Below are 17,927 nucleotides of genomic sequence, written 5' to 3'. Positions count from 1 at the left end.
ATTCATGTCAGTAAGGTCAACTCTACTTTGAGAAGACAGTTCTTCCCCAGTCATATTTTGAGTGTTTTCCAATCTTACACTCTTCTGAAACTCTATCTGACGATGTTCCTCTACCATTCATGAAGTTTTCAGTGGCTAACCATTCTGAAGTGGTCTGTCTCTTCATCTTACTTGTCTGTCTTAGTCTGGAAGATCTACTGAAACCTGTCCACTATGAGTGACCCTTCTGGTATTTAAAGTACCAATGGAATAGCTTCCAGCACTACAGCACCACACAAGTCACCACAGTATTACAAATTGACAGACAAGTGGTAGAACCCAGGTATAGAAGTATTACAAGTAAAATATGTAGTAAAAAAAACTATGACTGAAAAAGGAGCTTTGTAGTGTAGTGGTTATGAATCGGACTGCTATCCTCAAGGTCAGCAGTTCGAAACTACCAGCCGTTCCACAGGAGAAAGATGAAGCTTTCTGGTACCATAAAGATTTACAGCCTCAGAAACCCTCCCTATACAGGGTCGCCAAGAGTTGCAACCAACTCCATGGAAGTTCCAAATAAATAGAAAATCAAGTAGATTTCAGGGGAAAAAACAAACACAAAACAAGCCTAACTGTAGTCATAAAACTAGACTGAGCCTTTCTCCTAGCCCTAGCCCAACCCCCTAGCCCCAACACTGACCCTAGTCCTAACCATAACCTTAATGCTAAATGAATAATCATGTCATTAAGCTGGGGGAAAACAAAAAATAGTTTCCAACTGAAGAGAGAGAAATATTGTAAAATTCACTTTCAGCACTGAGTTGAACTTTCGTTTATCTAATTAGAAGAGGACTAGAGTTTAGAGAGCTAGGAAGAAAGCACCTGCCACTTCTCAAGTATCTACTATGTCTTAGGTGTATTTGTTTGATTGTAGCTATTACTATCTATAAGGAGCTCTGGTAGTGTAGTGGTTATGAATCGGGCTGCGAACCTCAAGGTCACCAGTTCGAAACTACCAGCTGCTCAGTGGGAAAAAGATAAGGCGTTCTGCTCCCGTAAAGATTTACAGCCTTGGAAACCCTGTGCAGGGTCGCTATGAGTCGGAACCGACTCCACAGCACATAATAACAATCTATAATTTACTGTTACATTGTAGATATTGCTATATATAATTTATAGATGAGGATGCAGAATGACTAAATTAACTACCTTTGACTCAAAGATACTTAGCTATTGAATGGAGGGAGAAGTTTGTCTGACATGGTGAATCATTCACCAAGGATATCAGATTGAAGTCATGAATTGGATGACATCTCTAAGGGAAAGTATAGAAATAGTAACAATGTGGATAGATAATTGAAACCACATTTTTCAAGGCAAGAGCAATGAATAGTATAGTCAGAGAAGATTTTGGCAGAGAAGGAAATGAATTAAAATAATGATGTATTTCAGGTTTTCAGTAGGACTATTTCTTGGATAGACAATCTGATTTGAATTCTACCATGAACAAATTACTTTCTCCAAGCCTGTTTCCTTTCTTGTAATGTGGAAATAATAATCCAATCTGAAAAGATGTTTTCCCTCCCCCTAACTTTTTATTGTGAATTGAAGGTCATCAGTTCAGAGAAGGTCATCAGTTTTACACTCAACAAATGATATGCTTTGTTTCATCTCAATGATTACAATCTCCTCCTGGTGTAGCACTGTGGGTTAATGCGCTGGACTGCAAAGTTAGTTTGAACCACAAGGTTGGCAGTTCAAGCTTGCTCACCAGCTGCTCCTTAGAAACCCTATGCAGGGTCACTATGGATCAAAACCGACTTGATGACTCTTAACTTAATCATCAACAGTTATCCCACTTCTCTGTGGTTCTTATTTCCCTTCCACCTTTCTTCCCATCCCTTCTCAACTTTGTCCTTAGGTAAATGTTGCCCTTTTGATCTTGAATAGTTGGCATATCTGACTAGTGTTGCTGTCACCCCTGTATACTATCTACTGTTTGACTGCCTATGGGTCCCTATGATACATTCTGTTTCAGACTTGAAGGGTGGTTGAAGGCTAGAGCCTCAGGTTCCTCCAGTTTCTCTCTAAACAGTAAGCCTTGACTATTTTTTCCACCCATAATTTTGAGTTTTGTTCCACATTTTCTTCCACACTATTTGGGATCTTCTAAATATGACTCAGAAGGAGCTCTGGTAGCATAGTGGTTACGAATTGGGATGTGAACCTTAAGGTCAGCAGTTCGAAACTACCAGCCGCTCAGCGGGAGAAAGATGAGGCTGTCTGTTCCTATAAAGACTTACAGCCTCGGAAACCCTGTACAGGGTTGCTATGGGTCGGAACCGACTCGACGGCACTTAACAACAACAACAACAAATATGACTCTGAGTCCTGGTGTGGCACTGTGGGTTAATGTGCCAGACTGCAAAGCTGTTTGAACTATAAGGTCTGTGGTTCAAACTCACCAGCTGCTCCTTGGAAACCCTATAGAGGGTCACTATGGGTCAGAACCGACTCGACTTGAAAGCACTTAACAATAACAACAATATGATTCTGAAAAGGTTGTTTTGAGAATAAAATGAGATGCGGAATGCCAATGTGTCTGGCATGGATTGGGTGTAACGGACTCAATGAAAGTCTGCTGAAATGACAAGGTATAGGTGACAAGGTATTTTTGTTGTTAGGTGCTATTGAATCAGTACCGACTCATAGCAATCTTATGCAAAACAGATCGAAACACTGCCCAGTCCTGTGCCAACCTTACATTTCTTGCTGTGTTTAAGCTCATTTCTGCTGCTACCACATCAAACCATCTTGTTAGGGGTTTCCCCCTTTTTTTTTGACCCTCCACTTTATCAATTATTAAGTCCTTCTCCAGGGAGTGGTCCTTCCTGATAATAAGTCTGAAATACAGAGACGAAGTCTGGCCATCCTGGCTTCTAAGGAGCATCTGGTTGTACATCTTACACCACAGATTTGTTCTTCTGGCACTCCATGGTACTTTTAACTCCTCCAACACCATTATTCAAATGCATAGTAGTCTGTACAAACTTCATAATATGTTCTATGATTTTTACATTTTTTTCTAAGATGAATTATAGCACATATGAGAGTAAATAAAGAAGCACTGCTGTGGAATCACCAGCCGTTCCTCGGAAACCCTACACAGGGCTGCTATGAGTCAGAACTGACTCAACCGTACATAACAAGGACAGAATCATATAAAATCTTTTAAAACAACAACAAAAAATCAAAATGTGAAGCTATTTTCAGCAAATCTTCCATCTAAGTCTATACACTTTTGAAGGGGGGTATTTTTAGCACTCTAACCATTTATGGGAGAAGTCTGCACTTTTGATTTACACACAGGAAAATGTCAGTTTTGGTATTCTTGATAGACTCAAATCTTATTCCTTTAAAATGTTCTTTGAGTTTTGGGAACAAAAAAAATCTGAGGAGGTAAGAACAGGGCTGTCCACTGGATTGGGTAAGGTTTCCCAGTAAAATGCTCAGAGGACAGACAGGACCTTGCTACCCTGGAAGAATGAGCAGGTGTATTGTAATGATGGAAAACAAAAACAATTCCTTGGAAATTGTTTTCCAAGGTCTTTTACTTAACAATGGTTTTTAATTATCTTAAAACTTCCTAATAAGCCCCTGTGGTTTTCCTGTGTTCTTTTGAGAAAATCAAAATTGTTGTTTCGTGCTATTGACTCATTTCAGACTCATAGCGATCCTGTATGGAGTTTCCAAAGAGCGGCTAGTGGGTTTCAATCACCAACCTTGTGGTTAGCAGTCCAGGGCTGAACCTACAGCGTACCTTGTTGTTGTTAAGCGGCACATTGTTAGTTCTATGTCAGTGACCCTGTGTAGAGTTCCCAATGAGTTTGAACCATCAACCTTCCAGTTCAAACCTACCTTGCAGTCAGCGCCACACCAGAATAGCGCCCCTTGGGAATCCTCAAAACGTTGTCATAACCTTGAATTTCTCTGCCTTGAATTTAACTCATTCAGAAGAATGCCCTGAGAAGCCACTGCTTTGATTGGACATTTTTTTGAGGGCACTCCAAGTATTTTGAGTTTTCCCCCACATTTTTTTCCACTCTTTTTGGGACCAGTAAAAAAAGTGTATTACTGAACTTGTCTGTAGTCATCCATTGATTGCCGGGACATGTTTAAGCACATTTTGTTGAGAATAAACCCATGCATGTATGAACTGGAACCCTAGAAGCCAATACTTTTTGACTTATCCTCACATTTCTAATTTAAAACATTTCAGTTAGTTGCATTTTGGCTAAAGAGCTTACTGCAGAATGTAGTCGGAGTAATGAACGTCTAGTAAAACACTAATTTAAAATGCAAAAATGACAACAATAAAGAGTACAAAAAAAAAGAACCAGGAAACCCTTTTCTCTACTCCATCCTTACTTACAGTCATGGAACCTAAGATCTTGGAAATTGTGAAATTTTAGACAGGTCATTGGTTGGCACCATGTGAAGAGATTTAAACTGTGCTCATTATCTCTCCCACAGCATGAGTCAGGCAAGGTTGCAGGTGAAGCTTTGTACAGAAAGAGGTTTTCAGAGAAAAATTTATAAACTTCATATTGTTGCTATTGTTGTAAAGTGCCATGGAGTTGGTTCTGACTCATAGCAACTCTGTATAGGGTTTCTGAGGAGTGGCTGGTGGATTAGAATCACCAACCTTGTGGTTAGCAGTCCAGTTCTTATCCTACAGAGCCACTCCAGGACTCTAACTTCATACTGTTGTTAAGTGCTGTGGAGTCAGTTCCAACTCACAGCAATCCTGTATAGTGTTTCCAAGGAGCAGATGGTGAATTTGAACTGCCCACTTTGCCTAAACCAATCTTTTGGTCCAGTGCTTTATCCTACAAAGCCACACCAGGATGCCAACTTTATATTAGAACTTCGAATTGTTGTTAAGTGCTGTTGATTCAGTTCTGATTCATAGTGACCCTATATAGGATTTCCAAAGAATGACTGGTGATTTGAACCCACTAGGATTCCATATTAGAACTCACCAAAGTTTCTTTCCAATTTCATTTCTGCCTTTCCCAACAGATCACCAATAATTACAAATCACTGAAGTTTCCTTACTTGATCAAGACTCTCAATACATTTGGACATTTCTAACAGGAGACAACGGGGCAGTATTTTTGTACTCGCTGAAGACAATCAGGGAAATGTGCTCCATGAATATCCTCACAGTTCTCCATGGCTTGGCTTCCTGAGTAAAGGAAATTGACATGTTATATATGGTTAAGCACTGTAGAGTCTGTACTGACTTACAGTGACCCTGATGAGTTTGACCCACCAAGTTTGCAATGAGCAGTTTTGTGCTTATCCTACAGAGCCACACCAAGGCATGCTATAGAATATCCTTCTGTTCTCCAATGGCTTTCTTCTTGCTTCGATTGGTGGAGCCATGTGTTTACATTTCAAAGAACCATCACTTACATTCCACAGGACTGTAAATTATTAGGTTGCAAAGGTTTTTCTCTCTCTCTCAGAAGGGGGGGTCTATCTATAAACTCTCAAATTCATAATTTAGGGGTCCCTCACCTGTGGCGATATGCCTGAATGATACAGTTTAGCATTAGGGTACTAACTGAAAGATTGATCATTCAAGTTCACCCAGAGGCACTTTGAAAGACTTGACAATCTACTTCCAAATAGTCACAACTGAAAACTTTACATAGAGGGAAGTTCTACTCTAACACACCATGGGGTCACCATGAATTACAATCAAACTAACTGGCAACTGGTTTGGCTTTTGCTTTTCTCACGTGATATGTGTGTGAGTAGTAAAGTCTTAGTTATCTAGTAACCGTAACACAGAAACACAAGTGTATGTCTTTAACAAAAATCTATTCTATCACTGTTTGTTGTTGTTGTTAAGTGTCATTGAGTCGGTTCCGACCCGTAGCAACCCTATATATGGTTCCCAAGGAGCGGCTGATGTGCTTGAACCACCGACCTTGAAATTTGCAGTCCAGCGCATTAACATACAGCACCACACCACAGTTTGTTGTTGTTGTTAAGTGCCATCGAGTCGGTTCTGACCCATAGCGACCCTGTGCAGGGTTTCCAAGGGTGTAAATCTTTACAGGAGTAGAAAGCCTCATCTTTCTCCCGCGGAGCGGCTGGTAGTTTTGAACTGCTGACCTTGAGGTTCGCAGCCCGATTTGTAACCACTACGCTACCAGAGTTCCTTACACCACAGTTTAGGAATCTAGAAATCCCAAATCAGGGCACTAGTTCTAGAGGAAAGCGTTCTCTGATGCCTCTGGGGAAAGGAAGGTCTTTGTTCCTTGGAGATCTCCAGATGGCAACCATCTTCCCCTGGGTCTAGGAGGTTCTCAGCACAGAGGTCATAGGTCCAAAAGATACAATATGCTCACAGCTCTTCTTTTTGGGTGGAAGTCAGTCCCTGTGCTTTGATTGACTTGAAGAGACTGTTGGTGGAATTATGAATGCCTAAGGCAACTATGATGAGGGTTCGGAAGGAAGTGAGGACAGCCATCACACAGGAGACCGCACAGATGGCAAGAAGCAGTGGCAGAGAAATGGGGACAGCATGGGTATGAGGCAGTGTAGGACCTGACCCACAGTGAGACAGCTGAGTGTCTTTAAGAAGGTTTCATGAAGGACTTGGATGGCTCTAGGCACTTGCTGACAAGCGTTAGGTTTGCCAATCCTTGGCACATGAGAGCTGAGCACTTCTGGCAGTGGTTTACTTGTGGAGTAGGGTGCTTCTAGGCACTTATCAGTAGAGTTAAAGAGCTCTGTAACACTTGTTTGAGCAGTGCAGAAGCCAGGCCAGTTCAAGAGACCCAAAAGGTTGAGGGTTAATGACCAGGGAGAGGGCTGCCAGGACATGACCAACAAGCTGTCCTGACTAAAGAATGTGCAGAAAAGAAGACCAAGGCTCTACATCAGCTGTCCTCCACGATAAAGATCATTTCTGAAGCAGCTTGGAGATCAGCAGAAATGTCAAAAGCACTAGAAGCAGAGTTGCCTGGATCTCAAAGGGTGTTGTCATGGTCTCTGGGGTCTCTAAGAGAGAAGCCATGACTTCTGGGGTTTTAATGGGAGGAACCATTGCTACTATGTACTGCTGAGTCGGTTCCAACTCATAGTGTGACCCTGTATCAAGTTTCCAATGCTGTAAATCTTTACAGAACCAGAAACTCTCAACTGCTCCCACAGAGTGGCTGGTAGATTCAAACGGTTGACTTTTCAGCTAGCAACTCAACACATAACCCTCTATATTACCAGGGGTCTTTTGCAATTCTAAGAACAGTCTTTTTGGTTGGTTCTAGGAGACCTAGCAAGTTAATTTTATCGACAAAGGCAATGCTCATAAATTTGGGGATTACTATCTGGGGAAACTTGTTGAAACACACTCCCAAGTTTCTCCATAAAGATCAAGTTTATAAGTTATGACCTTGGAATTTGTCTATAAACAATGGCCTCAGTCATTCCCCATTAAGTCAGAACACTGGGTACCCAGAAATAAACATCAAGTGAACATCAGGAAAATAGAAAACTTTTCTAAAGTTAGCACAGCATCTCTGAGAGCTTGTTGTTAAGTGCTGTTGAGCAGGTTCCAACTCAGAGAGACCCTTATAGGGTTTTCCGAAGAGCAGCTGGTAAACTTGAACTGCTGACCTAGTGGTTCAAACTGACTTGCAGTCCAGTGCATTAACTCATAGTGCTACACCAGGGATCCTTCTGTGACAGAACTGAACCATTCCTTAAAATACAATGTGAACCATGAAATGTCCATAAACAATGCATGCAGAAAACAAAATATCACACTGGAAAACATTAGCATTTATCTTGCTTCCAATATTTACTTGTGAGATTTCATGTTCACTACTCTTCCCACTTATTGTTGGATGCTACTGAGTCACCGTTGACTCAAAGGGACCCTATGAGCATAGTCCTGTGATATCATCACAATTTTTGTCACACTTTGAGTCCATTAAGGAATTCTAATTTCATGTTTGACATGTTATATAGGAGATTATCCCCCTGAGATGGCACTGAGGAAAGTATGAACTGGTAAGAAATCTTTGCACCATACATCCTTGGTCATCAAAATTTATTGTTGAACATTTTGAACACCAAATTAAGACAGATTAAAAAGAAAGCACCAAAATTTGCTACACATTAATACCTGAGCAGAGACAGAAGGCAAATATTTATCTATTAAACCCTATACCATAATGTCAAAACACAGGTAAAAATATTCACAATACTCTACAGAATACAGTAAGTAGCACTTTTTGTGAATTACAAAGTTATATGCAATATCAATTATGTCATACAAAAAAACTCACACAAGATGACATTAGTGTGTTTAGTATCCTACACATCGTTGTACTGGAGATGATCATGCATGTTTGAATGGAAACGTCTGCAGGGTAACAATCATTTTTCAGTATACTCTATAGGACAAGTTCTTTGTACTGCCAAGTATTGCTACTAAGCACTGTAACTCTCTGGATGAAAATAAAATAATCAATTTGCAAATAAATGATTACTGAGTCTATCTCAGCATAATGAAAAGCTTGTCCTCTTATTAACATTCAGCTGTGGGATAAAATTTCATTCAGGCTGACAGCCATTTACTTCTTTTATTATATACTCTTGACCCAAGCTACTGCCATCTCAATTTGATCATGTCTTAAAAAAAGACTTATTTTCTTTCTCTGTAGTTTTAGAGAAACCTATCTTACTGTCTTTGGCAAGGAGGTAGGTAAAGGTGAAATGGGAAAAAAAGAAAGGTGTTGAATCAATGTTCAAAATTATAAATGAAAATTAAAATAAACTAAGTACACAGAAATGTGGTCATATTTCAGCAGACTATTGGGTCCTATGAATAGAATAATTTAACTGTAGCCATTATTTTAAATAAGCACAGTGAAAATGAAAATCTTAACATTAAAAGAATTTGAGTCCCATTCTCTGTTGAGCCTTAAAAATATTTAGGAAGGACAAAGAAACACAAGGAAAAATAGTGCCTAAAAGCATACCAAATAAATTTGAGTTTATTTTAATTACAAAAAAACTATTTTTGGGTAAACTCACATTATTTGATATTACCAAATACTAGCTTCAATAATTTGTGAAAAAATGAGTATAGGTTTAAGGAAAGAATTGATAGATTTAATATATTGTTCACTAATAAAGACAAAGTTATCACTTGAAGATTAATTTTCAATGTATAGTAAGTTCAAAACAGAAGTGCCACCACCGTCTCCTAAAATAAAATTTAAAAATTTCAGAAACTTTAGCCAAATGTAATTCTCTATGTCTATGGAGTTTAATCAAATTTTAATTTGAAATGAGAATTCTGGAAATTAAAGGAGACTGCTAGAGCAATAATACTGCAAATACTAAAGGAAACAATGGTCTACTTAAAAAAAAAAAAAAAAAAAGACACTTTTATTTCCAAGCCTTGAAGAAAAGGATTTGGGGCCAATTTGAGAACACCACCCATAATAAACTAAGTAGCTATAAAATTGCAGGATATTTCTTTATTACTTTAAGGCACAATCTGCTTTATCAAAAATGACTAGATTCAAGATCACAGTGATGATACATATTCAATTTTGGTCTTGTTTCTCATGGGTACATTGCTACATTTATAGTTGGTCAAAAGTTTAACAAAATGTAATACAATCACTTCAAAGCAACATATTTACGTCATTTTTATAATTCAAAAAATGTCAATACTTAGTAAAATTTTATTGTAATATACATCAAAAGTTGCAATTTTCTTTTTCCTCCACAGTGGAGAAGGGGAAGCTTATTTCTACTGCATTCTAGCAAATACATAGCCAATTATATAGAATAATTGATTATGCTAAATACAGGCATTTCTTATTTAGGGTAAAATGATTCAACACAAAGGACAAATTTCTTCAAAAGATCAGCATCTATTGAACATCACCTTTTTACTAATGTCATCCTAGGTTCCAACAGATAATTGGATAAGCCACTGTATATCAAAATCAAACATTTCAATATCTGCCCTTCTGTGCTACCTCTTCAGTTCCAAGGCTTCTTATGCAAACTGCCTTAGGTTTCCAGGGAAGAGAAATATTAAGCAGCATAGAGAATACTTTAATATGAGGGACTGAAATTCCCCTTGACAGTTTTTACAGGGGAAAATTTTGAAGTATTTAAACTATCTCATTACTCTGATTAGGATCCAGTGAATATTTTTACCCCTTGTGAAATATGTGGTTATATAGGAGAACTGAATGGAAATACATAAAAAGCAATTTTTCAAAAATTTCCATGAAACTTTTCTATTATATACATGAGACATGATCCTAAAAATGGATTTGTACAACAAAAACTGGTGTAGTACTTCACACAATAAATCTGTATGTAAGATACATAGAATACGTCAAATGAACAATTCAAGAACAATTATTTCAGAAATCAAACAAAATAGAATGCACTATGTTATATTTTCAAAGAAAATTAGGATATGAAGCATAAGCTTTGATGATTTATATGTTTATTATATATCCTAGATTAAAAATACTGAAGTGATTATTTTTACGTTACCCCAATATACTAAGAAAAATTCATTGGCACAAATATCCAGAGGTATTTTTCAGTTTCATTTAGCTTTGGTGACAAAGTGATTTGCTAACTAGATGAATAGTTTAATGGTGTCCAATGTTGAGCTTTATGCAATAGGAGAAAAAAAAAACCCAAATGTCTTATCTTCCTTAAAAAGGGATTTAAAAAGACAGAACAAGTACAACATGTAATATAAAATATGCCTAGCAGTTAGGCTTTTGAACAGTTAAATCACTTTCTGCTTTGTCTAGAAACTTTTCACTAGTAATATTACTATTATATAAATTCTAAAATCCAAACACTAAAATAAAATAGCATATTAGCTTTACAAAAATGGTTACTTTTAGACTTCCTAAACTAAGATCAGGATTCAAATATTCAAACAAATTTATACTAATCAAAAATATATCAACATACACAGTTTTTCATAAATGTTCAAAGTTACAATGTAGAGAATGAGTACAGAATAATTCTGACTCATATATCAAGTCTTATACAAAGACATCAGAATTAGCTCATTACTTGATATTTGAAAACATTTTTGGCAACTCAACATGCCAAAACATTTTAAAAAGTACTATATTTGATTTAAAAATTACCAACTATAGACAATTTTAATTAAGATGTAGCTTATAACCGAAATCTTAAAAGACATGTTATAAATTCAGTTGTACTGTTAAATTCATATTATTTAATGGATTAACAGTTGCCTTATTCTTACAATTCTTAAAGCAGATACTTGGATATTTCAAAAAATGTTAACATATAAAAACTCAAGTCTTTTATACTCAGAGCTTATCTGGTTTATCAAAAATGTAAATTCATGAACATTTACAGTATACATAATTTGGATTTGTATTACTGCTCTTTGATTTCCTATAATTGTTACTAAAAGTAAAGAATGTGTAGTCTCAGAGACTTCTTGTTCCCTCAGTGTTAAGATTTAGTATGAAAGAAAATTTTAATCTTCAATTATCTTACTGATTTATTTTGTAAAATATCTACTACATTCATCTTATTATTTGTCAAGGAAGTTTTCTGAATGATTTCATAATATACAGATACTTCTATTGCTTCCTGTATTCTGGGAGTAACATGCTCTCTTAATTGACCTTCCTCAGGTATCTTACTGCCTATGATACGCCAGTTTATAAAATACTACACACTGAGAAAACAAAAAGTGATGATGAAAAATAATCAATAAATGCCTAGTTCCACACATTTTATTTTTCTCAACCAACTTTAGTAACAAATTACTAAGATTTCAAATATAGCACTTTAAAAGTTTTACATGTAACCTAATAATAAAGCAAGACACTACACTAATTTAGACTTAATGCCTAAGATGAAAATATAGGCTAACTGACTTATCTGAAGACTCAGAAATCAATAGTCCTAATGCAATTTCTTCATCTTTATTTCCTGTTTTCCCCAGAGCTGTTAAGAAACTAAATTTTCAATTTAGTTTTATCTGATTTCATTTAACGGAACCACCTTACTAATATGCATCAAAATTAATTGAACATAATGAACAAATCCGACAATCTGCCCCGTCTATATTTTTGTGTGTGTGAATGTGTATGTCTACATGACTGATATAATAATCCCCAGTCCACTTTTACAAGGCCTACTTCAGTTCTTGGTCACTTTTTTCTTACTGTATAAACATGTAGCTATTAGAATGTAGTTCAATCAAGAAGTCATTCCACTGTGTACATCTGAATTTATCTGACCAAAATAAGTAAAACAATTTAAAAGATTAATCAATACATGATAAATATATACTGAAGAACTCAAAATCAGTATTAATCAGGCACAAATGGTTTTTTTAGAACCATTGTTTTAAGTAATTTTGTTCCAGCTATAACCAATTAAAGAAAAGAGTTAAAGAATCAGTTTAATTCCTGGAATGAAAAGGTCCCAGAAAAAAGAGCATTGGTGATTTTTATCAAAGTCTCAGTGCCAAATTAAAATAGAAGCAACTCCAGAGGCAGCTTTAGAAACACTCAAAGTATTCAGTACTTTTCCTGTGCCTTCTATATTCTGATCTAGTTATCAATAGCGAGATGCAGGAGTCATTTTTATAAGCACAAAACTTACTCAAAACTCAGCACTGCTGAATCAAAATGGCTCAGCAGAATAAGATAATTTCTAACTACCAATAAAACTATTTCATTTTTAATAGCACTGCTAATTAATTTGTTGTTTAACCAGCTAACAATAGATTAAAAGCATGATAGAAAGAACACATACCTTAAAGGAAAAGTGACTTTCCTCTTCTCAAGTGAGAGAATCAAAAATTTGGTAACCTTCAGACAGCACTACTTTCTCATCTACAGTAGCTATTTGGGTTTAAACATGCATTAGGACTTTATGAGTGGTAAAAACCTAGTTTATAAAATGCTTAATTAGAGTGTTGTTTTGAAGCCCTAAAATGAAATACTTTGTTGGCATAAATAAGATGGTAAGGTTTGATGATAATTATGCTCACATGAAAATACTTTAGTGAGAATCAGTGTGCCTAGGCTGCTGCTTTAAAAAGCAAATGTACTCCTCATACATGAAATTGACGCTTGTTAAATTTTACTCATGACTAGTACTGATTAAACAAGGAGGCTCTAGTTTATATAAACACAATGATTATGGTTCTGAAGATCCAAATCAATGAATTTTCTTCAGTTCTTTTTGTATATTAATCCAAGTCCAAACTTAGAAATAAATTATATATTCTACCTCTAACTTGAGATACAACTATAACACAACACGTGTTTAAAACATGTTTATGACTGTACAGCTATAAATAGGCAGATGCTTCCCTATTTAAATATATACATGATGTGCAGCAGGACAAGTATACAAGCTATTATTTCTTCTCTGGTACTGAACACCTTTTGTATCTTATTATCTTTTGCTACTCTTCTCAAGCAAGAGCCTGGTACACTAGGCTATGTCTACTATAAGAGCATCATTTCCTTTTAATGGCCTCAGTAAATGAAAATATGAATGATGAACAATAGGTATGAAGCTAAGAGAGACAACAAATGGAATCTGAACAAACAAACAAAAAGGCACCTCTCAGAAGCATAGCAAGATCCTTTTCAACAGATGCCAAAACAGTAAGGACCTGAGAAACAACTGAAAAGAACAGTGGGGGTAACCCTCTGTAGGCAGTAAAGTGGGGTAACCCTCCATAGGCAGTAACAGATGGAGTCCAGATGCAATGGCAGATAAAATCAAAGTGTTACTTACTCTAGGACATCCTGGGTACTAACAAGGGTAAAAGTCCACAGGTACAAATGTGGAATCACTAGTACTTACTCAAGAATTTTGGGTATTGACAGTATATATCTGTAAAAGAAGGCAGTGGTGGACCAGGTAGGTGTACCTTAGCTTGAGTTTATACTATCCTAAGGGAGTATACTTCTCCACTGAGCTTCCACACCTTACTACTTGTTTGTATTTAAAAATAAACTGAAATCTGAAATGAAACAGATACATTACTTTCTATTCGTCAAACAGTAATCCTAGAAATAACTGTGCAAATCAAGATTCTGCTGATAAATCTCGTGCTGAAAATCTGTGATTTATCCTGATATGCTGCTGTGGGCTAATGCATCAGACTGCAAAGTCGTTTGAATTGACAGTTTGGTGGTTCAAGCTCACCAGCTGCTCCTTGGAAACCCTATTCAGGGTTTCTATGGGTGGGAATCGACTCGACGGCACTTCACAACAACAACAATTTAAGTTTATGCTATTGATGGTGTAACAGTATATCTACTGCTATTTCATTAACTGTAAAATTTCATAAATCATTTGACCATTCTGATTTTTTTCCATAGTATACATACTACATTTGACCATTCTGATTTTTTTTCTATTGTATATAAAAATTGTACAGCCCCCTTTTCCTTATTATCTTTAATAGTTTATTAAGACTGGAGACCCTTTTGGCAACTATGGGAACAATTAATAAAATGAAGTAGTATAGGCAGAACAACTGGCAGCTCCAAAGCCTGTAAGTCAGTATTTATGAAATTTTTCTTTATGTTTAATATTGGATCTATTTATCAATCTCCTACTACTCACAAAGATGCCCTTGTTGTTGTTGTTGTTATGTGCCATGGAGTCAGTTCCGACCCATAGCAACTCTGTACAGGGTTTCTGATGCTGTAAATCTTTACGGGAGCAGAAAGCCTCATCTTTCTCCCATGGAACAGCTGGTAGTTTTGAACTGCTGACCTTGTGGTTTGCAGCCCAATGCGTAACCACTATGCTACCATAAATCCTTAGGTGGTACAAATAGCTATGTGCTAGGTTTATAGTTTAAATCTATTCAGAAGCACCTTGGAAAAAGGCCTCGTGATCTATTTCTAAAATATCAGTCATTGAAAATCTTATCTAACACAGTTCTACACTGAAACACATGGGGTCTCCATGAGTTAAAATTGGCTTGATGGCATTTTTGTTTTTAATATTCACCAACAATATAAAATAAGATTTATATCTAAAAATAGGAAAATTTTAATTAAAAATTTGAAAATGAATTATGCTTCTATTCATCCATCTTACTTTGGCTACCAAGAAAACATGTTTTCCTCTGATGATTCAAAGCTGTATGCTTCTAGATGTAAAAGACAAAAGATCTACTTTGTCCATGATAATTTTGGCCAAAATTGAGTTGATTTCACGGTTGAGAACTCAAACATTTGTAAACTTCATTAATATTTTATGACTTATTTCTCAATAGGCAAACTGTAGCAAATATAGAGTAACACACTTTTCGGAAGCAAGCTTCATGAAACATGAGCAGAATGCTTGAGGTGAAATTACAAACAATGCTTCATCTACTGAGTTTCTAGAAGATCCCTGGTATTGTCAACCAAGCAGACTGGCTGATATACAAAAGAGGACTCAAAGATGTTGGCTACCATATCCCATTAGTAATTTTTCCAAAAATGAGTAGTACACAGATGCCACACCACAAAACAAAACCATGCTTGAACTATTTTCCTCAAGCATTACAAAACTAATTTCCTATTTTCAATGCTGTAAAAATATATTTGTCTTCTCCAAAGAATCTTGATATCCCTGTTGATTGATCTGTGCATTCCCTTCTCATCACTGGACCTATAGGCATAAATAATCTTTCTTTAAATCCAATCTTACATAAATAATCATTCTTTAAATCCAATCTTACATAAAGTTGCATATCGTGTGGAGTAAAAGAGGAATGATGACAAAGCACGGGACCCTGTATAAATGTGCTGACCCAAAAGCAATCACACCAATAGCAAGAGGAAGTGGAAACTGTGAAGCAGTCTTCAACAATTTACTGTAAGAAGATAGAAAAATACACATTAATACACAAACGTAATAAAATGGATTATGCTAATCTTTTATACAGTTTTGAAAAAGTTAAGTGTTCCAAGTAATTTCAAATGATGTGCTTTCTCATATAATGACTTTATCTTTATAATTTTTAAAAGATCAATATAAGCCATATTTTGGCTGTTGTTGTAAAGTATTATTGAGTTGGTTCTCATAGTGACCCTGTATAGGGTTTATGAGGCCTTAAATCTTTACAGGAGCAGAAAGCCTCATCTTTCTCCTGAGGAGCAGCTGGTAGGCTTGAATCACTGACCTTGTGGTTTGCAATCCTGTGCTTATAGTATGGAGCCATTGTGCTCAATATTTTGGCTAGAAAAGGAATTCTATTTAAAAAATAGAAAGTTTTACATAGCCTTTAAAATAAATAAAAGCATGACTACTTGGCTTTTGGCTCAGTAATTCCACCTTTAGAAATTTATCCTAACAAAAATAATCAATAATGTTCATTAAAACACAGTTACAGAAATGTTTAATCCTATTTATAATAGCAAAACAAAAACAAAACAATAAAGAGGAACATCCTTAGGTCCATGAATAAAGGAGCCTATAAAACAGAACACTAGATACTCTCAAAAGACAAATATTATCAGGAAAGACTATCACCCTTTTTTATTCCTATAAGAAAGAAAATGAGGAAAAGAGGATAAGAAACTTGTCTGTGGACATAAAGCTACTAAATCCAAAAATAAATCACAGGACTGCCTGATTCTGGAAAATCTCTTTCTGAAAACTTCTGGTGCAATCAACTAGCCAACAAAAAGTTAAATTTTATTATGGAGAATTTCAAACAAATAAAATCAGACAGAATAGTGTAACAAACCTTCATGTACCCATTACGTAGCTTCAAAAATGATCAATCACCATCAATCTTACTTTACCTCTACCTCCATTCATTTTCATCCTCCAGTACTCTTTGGAAGCAAATCCTAGACATCATACCATTTTAAAGAATAATTTTAAAAATAAATAACTTTTTAAAGAGAAAAATATATTCTAACAGGTAAAGTCTGTAAATAAGAAAACAAGTATAGTCTATGAGTTGCATATACACCATAATTCCTGTTATTGCATTATCTTTGGGAGCAGTCAAAGTAACTTAGAGTATAAAGCATAAAATATGACATGAAATAAAAGGCGACAAATAAAGATCAAGAACAGAAGTGAGAAAAAGAAAGACTAAATTACTATACCTTGATTTTACTGAAACAGTATAACTATTTCCAAGAATTGCCATAGTGGGAATAAGAAGAAATGCCAAAGGTTTACATGGATCAGGATTAAGTTTAAAACAATACCTGTATCAGAGAGAAAAAAAGAAAGCAGAAATCAACAAAGGACATGCAATTATTTTAAATGACAGAATACATCAAATGAAATAAATTTCAAAACAGTAACATGGGATATCAAAGAGCTCCACACACTTCATGAAATCGCTAATAATTACTTTTGTTCTGTATCATCTTTAAACCCAAGGTTTATGTGAAGAATAGTTAGAAATCAGTAAAGGAATAAAATATCTACCACAGAAGCACTTTCTTTTTATAATAGGCATATTCCTGTTGTAGGTATATACCTATTATAAAAAGAAAGTGCTGTTAAGTTGGTTCTGACTCATAGAGATACAGGGTTTCTGAGGAGCAGCTGGTAGGTTTGATTCACTGACTTTGTAGTCAGCAGCCCAATGCTTATCCTACAGAGCCACACCAGGACTCCAATATACGCCTAAAAGCTGAGATTAATAGATATTAGCATCCTGTGTCCTTCATTTCGGTTGAGATCCAGATCTGGGGTCAGAAATAGTTGAGGAGTACAAATTTATGAATCTGGAAGACTGTGGACATCACATTACTACTAAATCCAGGTGATGAGAATCTGGATTTTAAAATTATAAGGGACAGTTACTTTATATAAATCTTTGTGTTTTTTTTTTTTTT

The 17,927-nt window shown here is 35.9% G+C and overlaps 1 protein-coding gene across 1 annotated transcript in view; it reads right to left on the bottom strand.

Moving 5' to 3' along the window:
• Window positions 1-15,489: 15,489 nt before the first annotated feature.
• Window positions 15,490-17,927, bottom strand: part of PGAP1 (post-GPI attachment to proteins 1) — a 141,317-nt gene continuing 138,879 nt past the window's right edge. Inside the window, exons 21-22 of the mRNA XM_006862046.1 lie at window positions 17,184-17,288; window positions 15,490-15,937 (exon numbers count right to left, since the gene is read on the bottom strand). Coding sequence (XP_006862108.1) covers window positions 15,799-15,937; window positions 17,184-17,288 — 244 coding nt within the window. The 3' untranslated portion in view covers window positions 15,490-15,798. The remainder of the gene's footprint in view (window positions 15,938-17,183; window positions 17,289-17,927) is intronic.

Source organism: Chrysochloris asiatica, unplaced genomic scaffold, assembly GCF_000296735.1.
Source record: "Chrysochloris asiatica unplaced genomic scaffold, ChrAsi1.0 scaffold00045, whole genome shotgun sequence".
Classification (NCBI taxonomy): Eukaryota; Metazoa; Chordata; class Mammalia; order Afrosoricida; family Chrysochloridae; genus Chrysochloris; species Chrysochloris asiatica.
The sequence above is the reverse complement of the archived record's forward strand: the minus strand, read 5'-3'. Positions and strand labels throughout refer to the sequence as shown.